Source organism: Anopheles ziemanni, chromosome 2 (genome assembly GCF_943734765.1).
Source record: "Anopheles ziemanni chromosome 2, idAnoZiCoDA_A2_x.2, whole genome shotgun sequence".
NCBI classification, from domain to species: Eukaryota; Metazoa; Arthropoda; class Insecta; order Diptera; family Culicidae; genus Anopheles; species Anopheles ziemanni.
The window spans coordinates 7,234,896-7,247,183 of NC_080705.1; the positions used below are offsets into that span (position 1 = coordinate 7,234,896).

General features: G+C 43.7%; 1 protein-coding gene across 1 annotated transcript; it reads right to left on the reverse strand.

Annotated features, from left to right (window-relative positions):
- Positions 1 to 11,765: 11,765 nt before the first annotated feature.
- On the reverse strand, positions 11,766 to 11,981 carry LOC131281752 (trypsin inhibitor ClTI-1-like). Its single transcript, XM_058311100.1, has one exon. It carries the CDS (start codon positions 11,955 to 11,957, stop codon positions 11,766 to 11,768), a length of 192 nt encoding a protein of 63 aa, XP_058167083.1. The 5' UTR covers positions 11,958 to 11,981.
- Positions 11,982 to 12,288: the final 307 nt, after the last annotated feature.

Consider the following 12,288-nt stretch of genomic DNA (forward strand, 5'->3'; position numbering starts at 1 on the left):
GGCGGTCATCACATCATTTCGATTGTTGTGATCGATTAGGGTTCGTAATGAAATAGATGTTTCACACACGCCTCGAATAGGGTGGAGAGATGGGAATAAATGTGTTGTGGTTCACGTCACGAAATGCTCATTTATTCTCGACCCACCGAGAAACCATCGAACGGTGAATAAGCGGGGATTGAGCGTATCATAATTCAACATGCGTACACAAGCGGGAAGGTTACAATAAAGAGGAAAGTTGTTAGGTAATGATTTGTTTGAGTTTGTTGATGTCTCAACAAGGCATAAAACGATTGTTGAAATACATTCCATTTATCATGAAGCTCCAAAACGAGTTTGTTTTCAACAGCAGTTTCCATTAAGACATAAAACCGAGTCCATTTATCGACTTTAGATCGTCCAGAAAACGATTTAAAAATGTACCTAAAGTTTATTTTTCAGTTCGCTTCAACTGCTTTCCCCAACTTCTGCTTTTTGCTGGAGGAATAAGATCGGCATATCGCTTTCCAAAAAAAAGTCAACTAAGGACGTTCGTTGTCTAGCGTCTTCCAGCAGACAAACCGCGAACCAATTTGAGGAGCAGCATATAAAGGACCACCCCGTCACAGGTTGAAGGGAAGGGACTCCAGAGTGTTTCAGGGTTTCGATTTTTCTACCGTCGATCCACCAACCGGGAGGTAATTGGATGTCACGAACGTTTCGCGCACGGTGTCACTTATCCGCGAGGTGGAATTACATGGAAAAATGCGACCAATCACCGGGGGGAGGGCGAAAGAAAGGAATGAAGGAAAAACATCGGTCAGCTTTGTTTGTATTTGCAAATTTGATACAACCGAGTCAATCCGTGTATGGCCGGGTACCGTACTACTTGGGTTGTGGTTTGCTTTCGCCTACACCAACGCCGGCAACAGGTTGCAAAAAGAGCATCGTCGAGCCTATGTTCTGTTTGATTTGCATTTTGTGTCAATTTTCTCGACGAACCACAAACGTCGACGAGGAATCATACTGTGACACCATCTTCGTTTGCTCCCTCTCTTTTGCCCCGCGCCATTTGCTACACTGTGTTCGGATTGGAAATGATTTTCCGGCACGTGATAGTCCACTTCCCTCCCTCCAATCACCCGATTCTTCCCGCCCTAGGCGGGCACGTTGTTCTACGGCATAAGCCGGTGGTTCGTCAATGCGAGAAGAGAAGCGTCTCGAAAAGAAATATGACTCCATTATTTACGACAGCCTTATGCATAAACAGTCCCGTCCTTTCCGTCTGCCGAAGAAGCTTTCGCGGGTGCGTCACAGTTTGAAGATCAAACGTGATCGAGCAATAAGAGAACGTTGATTATATTTGACTTCTGCACGGGTGCGCAATCTGTCGAGTGGATCCTATTTCTTCCTAATTAAATCGTGTCACTCTCATTACGTTTTCAAAATACGTGGCACTGGAATAGAAAAATAAAAGGTATGCAAAGCCAGTTTTCCTTCAACCCAGTGTGTATCCAAATTGTGGCAAATGCCTTCGATGACGTCAACGGCAGCGGTTTACCTTTCAAAGGAAGCTGGAAAGGCGAGACCGGTAGAACGACGCCGGGAACTCGGCGGGGACAAGGAAACGAAAGCACCAGCATACAGCTTAATGGTAAAACGTAGACGCGGCGCGTGATGACGACAGCAGCGTGTCCCGCCCAGCCACTCTCGCTGAAGTTGATGAAGCTAATTTAATGTAATATTTATTTTCAGATGAATTCACTCCAGCGCCATTTCGCGGGTTGTCGTCATCAATGGCTCAGCTAAATGCTGTATAGCGACGGACTTGCTTGCCACGAGAAGTTATTCAAGGGGGTGGTTTGAAGAAGAAATATAGAAATGAAATTAATATTTTTCTACTGAATTCTACAGATGAATTCAAACACCTTTAAACTATAAACATTAGCTCAATGTCTTTAAAGGGATGACTTAAAACGGCATAAAAGTGACGTTTCAATAATTACACAACAGTTTACTAGATCAAGTAGTTTTTGGCTTGAGTTAAATAATGTTTTAAGAGTTCCATCTACTAGGAATTTAATTTTTAATGGCTTGGGATTCTGGCAAAACGCAACACGCTTCGGTGAAAAAGGATTTGATTTAGGATGTCGAAAGGAATTAGATCGCAAAAATACCTCCCCATACCACCGACACCGATCGGAAGTAGACAGGATCGTCATCGTCAGTACCATGTGCGCTTTGCTTTGTTCATCCGTGGATTGTGAAGGAAAACCTTTCGCCCAAAAAGGGACGGAAAAGGCCGCAAGAAGAATGCCAACAATGGGACCCGATCCGGAAGTCAATCCAAGCAGCGTCGGCCACGCCACGACGATCGTGTTCCTGCTCGGAAGCTGACGGTAAACATTTGTCTTTCGCAGGGCCTCCCTCTTCTGCCCCGCTCTTTCACCGGATTTGTCCCGAGGCCGTACGCGGATTGTGTCGCCCCGGGGTTCGTTATCAATTCAAATTGCAACGCAAACAGAAACGTCCCCCCGGTGGTTCGCACGTGCGGTGGGGCGGAGTGGAGACGAACGACGGTCGAAGGCAGGTAGCGCCGCCGGTATGTTTCTTTTTGATGTTGGTGCCTTCGCGGCGGGAACCGGACCCCGGGCGGTGGAATGTGTGACATCATACAAAGTAACGGTAGGTGGGATTTTAATCGAACGAGTCCGAAAAAACACGGCACAGGTGTTGTGATCGAAGTTGATCAGTATTTTGGGCTGTGTGAGGGTGAAGTAGAACAACACAAAATGTCATTAATTATCGAATGTTAAAGATTAATACACGTACCTTTAACGATTTAATCAAAGCTTAAAGTCTCTCACAATCTTCAGTCCAAAATGTTACTTGAAGAAGGAAAACAGACTACCACTTTCTTTTAATATTGACGCTTCGATTTATAGATAAGTGAAACGCTGTTCACAACACTGCCAAATCTACGGTGAAAGTGGAGAAAAGAAAGGTCTCTGTTTCGATTAGTGCTGCACTTTGCACCAACCACAACAACAACGACAACAGCGAAAAAGGGAAACACGAAACATCGTTCGTGTGATTATATTTCATCAAACGCTTTTCATTTTTGCGTGGACCGTGTCTTTGGATAGTACGTATCGCCGGAACGGAACACCTCGGACTTTTCGGGCCCATCAACGCACCAGCGGGGGGCGGCTGCACGGTAGGGAGGGGGGGGGGAGTGCAGAAGAAGATGTGTCGTGAAGTTGAAAAGTTGGAAGCAGCAAAAACCAAAACGCGTGGCAACGCGCGACTTGCCGATTTCCCTCCCGCGCGCACGATGGCCGGATATGGAACTCTGGTGGGGAGTGGTTGCGGCCGTCCAGCGAAGGCCGAGGTGACCGAAAGGTGACGATGACATGCCATGCCCAACGAAGGCAGGTTTTTGCGGTTTCGGGCGGCTTTGGTTGGCTTTATGTTTAAGGTGATCTTCTTTTGGACCACCATGTTTTGCCGGCCTGCTTTGATAACCAAGAACAAACTTTTAGCCATCTTACATTCGACATTTACGAGCTGTAAGTTCAACCTTCAATCTATAAAAATTTACCTCAAACAATTGTTTTCTAGCTTTACTTAAGTGTAACGAACCGTTTTTTCATTTGTTTTTCCAGCTTCAGCTTTCGTACTTCTTGATCATTTAACAAACCAACTCATTGACAAATCCCACTTCCACCGAAAAGAAGTAAGAACAAAGCTGGCTACGAAGTTTACTTTCTTAGCTCGATGGTGGGTGGCCTCGCCGGTTCTCCTCAATGGTCCAATTGTGTGCCTTGGAAAGACAAAAACAAAAAAAGCTAGTCCTTGTACGGCGTACCGGCGTTAAGCCTTGCCTTTTATGCGACCAACGACGGAGAAGAAAGGCGACCGTTTAGGCTTCATTCCTGTGCGTTTCATCGCAGGTTGACAACGGCTTTGTTTTTCATTATCCAAAAGAAGGTTTACTTTTCTCCTTCCAGCTTCATCCTTTAATTTTCAAGAGTCCTTTATTCGTACAAGGTTACACCTGAACATGTTTTGCAACAAGTTCATCAACTTTTTCCAGCCCAATGCCAAGGAAATACAGTTGCAGCGGGATTCGAAACGGGCTGATTCACCGATGCTCGCCCACCAAAACGTTATCGATAAGAAGCGCCCAGGTAGGCGGGGACACATTCCATGGCAGGGAAGGCAAGAAGATTACTAATGGCAATCGAACGAAACGTGAGTCATCAAATGGAAAGAATTACACCTTAAACGAGTGGAGTACACTTACCGGTAACGGAAGGATGGATTTTTATGTTGCAAGAATGTACACATTCATTCCCGATCAGCTCAACTACGTGCTCCGGCTAAAGGTAAAGATGGTTTTATGCTGGAACAGGTTTTTTTCGCTAACTATTTAGAAAATTTTACACTTTCTGTGGTTCACAAACGAATGGCCATCAATGAGGCGCGGTTTTAACATTCGTTTCTTTAAAAAATGCTTTAGCTTATTTCACTCACGAACGGTATATTTTCTCCGTTCTTTAGACACATTAAAATTCAATACACTTTGATACAGAGGCAAAATTTCTGGGCTGGAATCACTAGGGGTAGCGTTAATGTGTTGCGCTGTAATGGAAAAGGTATCATGCAATTGAGTTTAACAGAAAGCAGGGTTTTAAAGTAAAATGTTGCCTGATATGTGGCACTCTCGAAGCGACCGTTTGCTGGCACGAGACCGCTCGACGAATTCACACATCCAGACAGATATCCCACGGGACCACAAGATAAGTTTTAGCCTCCACTATCTGCTGCGGCAACGGTATCGTCTGCACGGGCGATATGAAGATATCGACTATTTTTATCCTTAACGCTCGCGATTAGCTATCGCGCCCGTCACGATGGAAACGGTGGAACAGAGTAGTTAGCACCGCCTCCCAGATGCGTTCTATTTCCGCGAGAAAAGGCTTACACACTAAACGACGCACACGCAAGCACGCCTACTGCTGCCCATGCTTTCCACACTTCGCCGGCGATTTAGGTCTGAGACGAATAAATCGAATCATTGCGCTGAAAGGAAGATTGCCTCCCCCTGGAGATTGTGCGTCAACCGAAGGGGCGAGATAATCGAGCGCGCCGGTATCTCGAGCTCAAAAGGTTTTTTTCCCCAATAATCTCTACGCTATCCTGGTGGAAGGATACGTCATTCGTTTCATTTACGATGCTTTCCCTTTTATGCGTTTGCACGGGGAGATGCTGCATAGGGAATCTGGGCGCGACGGAGGGTACGCTAACCCGATCAGTGTATGCAAAAGAAAAGGGCAGGAAGGTGGCAGACGGCGTTTTTCTGGAAAAAATTCACATCTATTTTCACGCGGTCAGCTTTCAGGCAAACCGTGCACTTATTTGCAATTCGCCAAGAGTAGTTTCGCGGCACGCAACACACATAATACACACGCTCCAGCAACACCTCGTCTTGCAGGGGGATGATGAGCTCGACACGGGCAGGAAGAAAGTGCACCAGCCAAGCCCGATGCTCGGAAAATCACTCTTTTTCGATCGCTGCACAATTTTCTTCGCCCCACGAATGGTCGCTGCTGTGGTGGCCAACGTTTAACGCTACTTTCCGGGCTGCAACGTACCGTTTTTGCACCATTCGGGACACACTTTTTCACTTACGAACCGTATATCCTCACGCAAACATCCCGAGTGTGTGCTTTGTTGTTCCAAAACTCAAGACATTTTAGTTGTGACGTTCAACGTTGCTAGAACGAAGCAGCATTTGCTTCAAAAGGTTGGGCCATCACAGAGGTTTATGTTTCTCATTGTTGATTTTAGCAAGTGCAGATTTGCTTGCCAATATAAAATTTAGAAATATTATAGTAGTTTTTAACCATGTGTTACAAACACAGCATCTCTTTATTTGACAAATATTATTTAGTTTCTTCATCCATTTATTTTTGAATAACTAGGGGACCAAATCATTGTGATTTCATTGTTGTAATATATAACTGAGCACGGTGGTTCTAGATGTGAAAATTTTTAAGATTATCTTCATCATAATTTTGTGTGAATCATCTGTAAATTTTATTGACCTTCGTAGTAGACCAACCTTTTGAATCAAGTTCTGCTGCGTTCGAGTAATCTTGTTCAGCACTTTTGAAGTTGTCAAAACCAAGATAAAGAGACAAGGAAAGTTGTGGTGATCCAACCTGCTGAAGCAAATATTGCTTCGTTTTAACAACCTTGCGGTCGTCACTCTTGTCATTGCTTGGTGTTTACATGTCGCTCGCGGACAGCGGTGTGTGGAAATATTTTAGAATTCTTAAATTAAATCGCTAGTTTTGTCTTCCCGCTGGAAGAACGGTGTTCCGGGACCATCGTGCAGTGTTGAGTGTCGTTTTCGTGTGTCCCCGGTCAGTGTTTGAAGTGTATATTGTGAAGTCTCGCACATCAGATCGCATCAATCTCATCGCCTCCGTAGGTGAAGCGGACTGGCGTACGTGATTTTTGTTTTGTTGTTCGCACAGAACCGTCCCGCGGGTCGGGTAGAGTCGGAGTGTCCTCCCACGGATCCAGCTTCAGCAAACAACACAACGAAAGAACGCCTCTAATCTGCCGGTTAGTTGGTAAACGCCTGATTCGTAAGTATGCGGATGCACAAAACCCTTAACCAGATTGCTTACATCTTTGTTCTCGTTGCAGGCGGTGAGTGGTTTCATTGTCTTAAGGTGTGCATCGACTGCATCTTCCGGAAAGACGCATACATCTCTCAGGCATCTTACATCGATTGTGTTGGTATACTTACGTTTAATAGAGGCAACATTCGATTTGCAAAACCGGTTAATGAGCTGGGCGGAGTTAGGTTTGCAGTAACAGGAAGAATACATTTCGTTGAAAATAGAGTAGCACAACACATTGCTACTACGTTCGACAGGATATGAGACCACTAAAAAACCTGATCTTTAGTATCTTACTAGTGTCTTTAGCACACAAATTAGACGTAGACAGATGCATTTACAATTTTATCGGCCAGTATGTTTATATGGAATTTTAAACCATTTCTCAAAGGGTTTTATCATCAGAATATCTTTTTTGCACATGACTAAAATGACAGAAGCTATGCTTGCGGATAAGAATATAACTTTGATTCCTTCCAAATCATATGGTAATAGTCACCGAGCGGCTGACTGGTTTAGTTCCGGTCTTCTCTCTGGTGTTCTTTGTATCGTGCGGGTTCCTACTCCTCCTGGCATTCTCCGTAACTGGCGACTCGTACGGTCGGCGCCACCGTGCATTCCAAAACGCACTCGTTGGAGTAGGTCCTTCCGTCGCTACCACACACCGGCATGTAGTTCTCTGGGCAGGCCGGGCACGCGTATTGACCGGCAGCGGCCAGGATGGCGCACAGCAGGAAACTCAGCAAAAACAGCAGCTTCATGGTGACTTCGGGTTGGTGTTCCAAAAGGAAAAGGATCGTAACAGGATAACGTTTGGGCCGGTACTGTGATGATGAAGACCGTTCCGGTAGCCCTTAAATATTGAAGAGCTGATTTGCAAGTTCACGGTCCAACTCGGAACCGCGGCTGGCTTGAAGACGCTGATGACCGATAAGAAGCACTAATATTTCTTGTGCTATTTGCAAAGCAGCTTAGCGTCGCCAGCGTTGGAATGATCGCGCCAACCGAATTATGATTATTTTACACTCAGTCTGAAGGAAATATAACCTACGTCGGATGGAAATATAATCATCATTCGAAGGGACTGTTTATACAACACAAAACGTTCTCTTCGTTATGGAGGGCTTAACAAACCTACACAAACATTGGCAAATTTGATAAGACAATTGCTGCAAGAGACCACCAGAAAATCAGCTTTTTATCTTCGTTCTAGTTAAACAGTGTTTTATGACACAAAAGAGACGAAGCCGTTGACCATATCTGAGCAAACATAAACCATCTTTATTGATGTAACCTCCTTTGAAATGGAATGTATTATATGATATACACCATCTCAGAGAATATATACATCTATTAAGGTTTATTACTTACCTTACACTATGTTGTAACATGGAACGCGGTTTCTTTCTCAATAAGGATAGGTTAAGGTATTTTAGCTTTATTCAATTGTTATGGGGGTTTACAAATTACCCGGTCCGATCAATCTCATGTCATCTGAACAGAAACAACATTCACCGCTGAATTAAATAGATGAATTTATTTCGTCATTTATAAAGTAATCAAAATATGTACAGACTTTACGATAGTCTACGTTTGAATGTATTCTTCTCTTGCTGTCTGTCGAAGAAGTGCTTGAGATAGAGGTGAAGGGAGAGTTAGGAAAAAGAAGCTGGTTCTGAATGATTCTAAACAGTAGTGCAGATAGTTTTTTTTTCTCTGACCCTTTCTCCTTTTATTCTACTTACAATTTCTTTACTAGAAGATTCATCCTTCGTTCGCTAGTTTATGCGCGACTATGTGTAGCATAAATTGCATCTGTTGGATGGGTGTGTGGTCATTCAACGCTATCGTGTATTGGTATAAGTTTGTGCCTAAAGAGACAAGTGTTTTCTTGTGTCCATTAGTTGCTGCTAGTCACTAGTTGCAAGTTGTGCTGATTGTGATAAGTCTAGCGAATGTATGCTGGTCGCATCTGTGCTGCCGAGATAGCTTCCTGTTCTGGGTTTGCATTTCGACTCACGCATCTCCTTGACCTATGTGTCATTAAAATACACTACACAATAAATACCCTCCGATACCGATTTATGCCATCGGTATCCAATTCATGATGGGGCTCAATTCCTATCCGGTCCTCGCTTTTCATAGAAAACCAGTTCGATCGTTCAATCGTTCTATCTTATCTCGCGATAGTTAGTTAGAGAAGTGTATACTATAACTTCGACTGAGTTTATAGTGTCGTACGAAATGAAGCTCTCTTTATGAAGTTTACACAAACAACCCTTTCTTTCTTTACTTCTTTTTGCATCTTTGCTTTTTTCCTCTTAATCGGGGCCGTTGGTTTTAGTTCCTTCGTTTGGTGCATAATGTTTGTTCACATATTGTTAGTCAATCTTTCTCTCGATCGCACTTTTTTTCAAATCCCTTTTTTGTTTTGCATTCGTGCATCTCGATGCGTTTGTTATTGGATATTCTTCTTAGTTTTCTCTTCTTTATTATATGTTTTAGTCAGTTGGGTTTCTTTTCACTATAAATCTAATTCATTTTTCCCAACCAGCGGGCGACATTATATTTGTTTGTTTGTTTTTACTCCTTTTTGCTAATATCTATCGCTTCGTTCTTCTACACACTCACAGACACACACCCACACACACACACGCACACTAAACACAACATGTAAACGATTTTTCCTCTTACGATGGCGGGGACATTTTGGTTGGATAGTGTTCGGTTATTGGAGTTTCTGCTTTGCTTAATTTACCTAATCGTACCGTTTTTTGCACAATTCCTTGATTTTAGGGTTATGTGCAGTAGAGTTCTTTTCTTTTTAAAGTAGTTATGTATCGCTGCTTTGCAGAGTTGTATTTATTTACACAGTTCAATTAATTAGTTCTCTATCATTATTACGGACACGGATTAGGAAGTTTAGTTCGTAGGTGAGTTGGATAGTAAAAAAGGTGCCACAAAAACGCCTCCCAAGCGTTGGCGTGTGTTTCGTACGTTTCAAGAGCTTCCTTTTCATAGCTTTGACCGGAGTTGCCCTTGACAAGCCTTGTACCTTGTGTCGGTTAAGTTTTTATTTATTATTTTCCAAACCGATCAGTATGCAGCTGAAGAGCGGCACTAGTTTAGAGTAGAGTATCTGGCCTATTTACAAAGTGTGCAGATCTCATCATCCCTTCACCATGCTCATATCCGAGGATCCGTTTCCTTCCTTGTATGCAAAGTGCGTTTTCATTCTCGCAACAGATCCATTCCGTCCATTCCTCGGAGGAGCCGAGTGACAATTCTGCTTCTTCTAACATTTGCATACCAGTGTTTGCGCTTTCTTGCGTTCGAAGCATCATCGTGCAACTTCCGTTCCACCCGGTTCTGTCGTCCTACCGCTCTTGCCGCTCGCAGTCCACTAATCCTATCGTAATAAAGCTATGATCCCAATTTCAGCTGATAACGGCACCTTACTGCTAAGCTACGTCACCATTGCTCATGGGCCTTCAAATTCAAATGTGCTCGAAGCGGGTGCACCAAAAAAATCAATCCATCCACCGGTTGGGTTTCGTCCGATTCGAGCGCCCGCCGAAGGACGTGAAGGGAATGCGGGGGAAAAAAAAGTTGGAAACCCAACCACCAATATATCGATCGTTATCCCGAAGAGATTTGATCAATCGTGTACTAATTGTTGCTGTTTTTTTTCCTTTGCCAAGTACATTTTTGCTAGTTACTTTTATTTGTTTTTGTTTTCCAAATGTGTCCTCTAAGCTGGTCCATGTTGTGGAACCATAAGTTTTGATGAATGTAGACATTTTTTGATTCGTTCATCCTACATCTTCTACCATATCTTAAACGAGAAAAGCAGCTGTGGATGTAGTGCAGGAATGTGTGATAAATATTGGCTAAAGTTGATGCGAGTCTTAAAATACGATCGCCATAGAAGTGGGGCATACAAAGGAGCGGAGTATTAGCTTGTGCTTCATTTACTTCGAAGTCTTATAGTGAAAAACCCACCAGAAGCGGGGGGAAGACAGTTTGAAAGTGTCCAGCTGGAAAATGCCAGAAGGCCTGAAAGAAGTACTTTTCACGTACAGCCTTGTTTTCCTTTTACTTTTGAGGTGCATTATGAGCAATGGCGAAACTTAAAAGACTGGTCCCTCAATCAGACATGTTTGAAAAAATGTGTTGATGATGTTTGTACGTGTACGTGTACAGTTTTGGTTGGTTTTTTGGGTGGTAGCATTAGACGGGGGTTTCCGGTTTTGTTTCTACTTGTATTTCTTTTACTGCTGTTTCAGTTTACTTCATTTAGGTTTGTTTTGCTAAGATTTATTAAACTCCTCGCTAGCCGCAAGCATATTGGGAGTGGTATGTTCTTTTTTTTTGTCTGAGACCCCCCCATTCGCTGTCTATTGTTTTAATCGAACGGAAAAACAGTGAACAACTTAGAGGCTAGCATATATGTATATTTATATATTAGAGTTAGGTTTACTGTTTGTTGCACTTTACATTGTTTCTATCTCGCACACAGAGCCAGCCTGGGGCATCGCGCTATAGCTTAACATTTATTTTTTTATAAAGATTTATTTTTTTACCGTCCAATCTTTCCTCCATTTCGATTCCGCCCTTCCCAAAAGAACACGACGTGGGTCCTCCTCGTTGGTGGTGGAAGGTTGGCTTTTTAATGATACTTTTGTTTGGGTTTCTTGCAGTTGATCTTTTCGTTACCCCCTCATGGGCCTATCAGTTTGGTTTTGTGTTCTTGACCAACTTCTAATCACAAAGCGGTACACGTATTGCCCCGTATGGTTGTTATCAGAAAGGTTGTCAGTTTTTTTAAATTTCTTTTCAAACCGTTGGAACGATATTTTCAGATTATTGGGGTATATTTCTCCAGAACTCCGTATATGACCATTTCTCAAAAGGGTTCGACCGGATCAGAGGACCGTTTTTTTGGGCACAAAATCAAACTCAAAAACCCGGTTATGCTTGCATAATAACACACCTTTTATTCCATTAAACGCATCAGGTAGCGCGATCACTTAGCAAATCAGCAGGTTTAATTTGGGTCCTCTCCGGTTTTTCTGGGTCAAATCCTCCATCCTAGCATTCTCCCGAACGGGCCACTCGGACCGCTGGTGCGACCGTGCACTCCAGGACACACTCGTTCGAGTAGGTCTTTCCGTCGCTGCCACACACCGGCAGATAGTTGGCCGGGCAGGCCGGGCACGAGTACTTGCCAGCGGCGGCCAGGATGGCGCATAGCAGGAAACTCAGCAAAAACAGCAGCTTCATGGTGACTTCGCGGTTGGTGTTCCGGAAAAAAGGAAAATCGATCGTCTCTGATTGACGTTTGGCGCGGTACTGTGATGATCGAGACCGCTCCGTTAGGCTTTAAATATTGACGAGCTGTTTTGCTGAAGTCCGCGGTCCGAGACGGAACCTCGTCTGACCTGGTGACGCTGATGGCTGATTAGAGGCACTCTTATTTCTTGATGCTCTGTGAGCCTATGCTCGTTTTATGCCGTCCATTTATGTTGTAACGATCGCGCCAAACGAATTATGATGTTTTTGCACTTCGGCTGAGAAAAAAATACAACCTGTGACTGAAGGTTGTGTTTGTTTT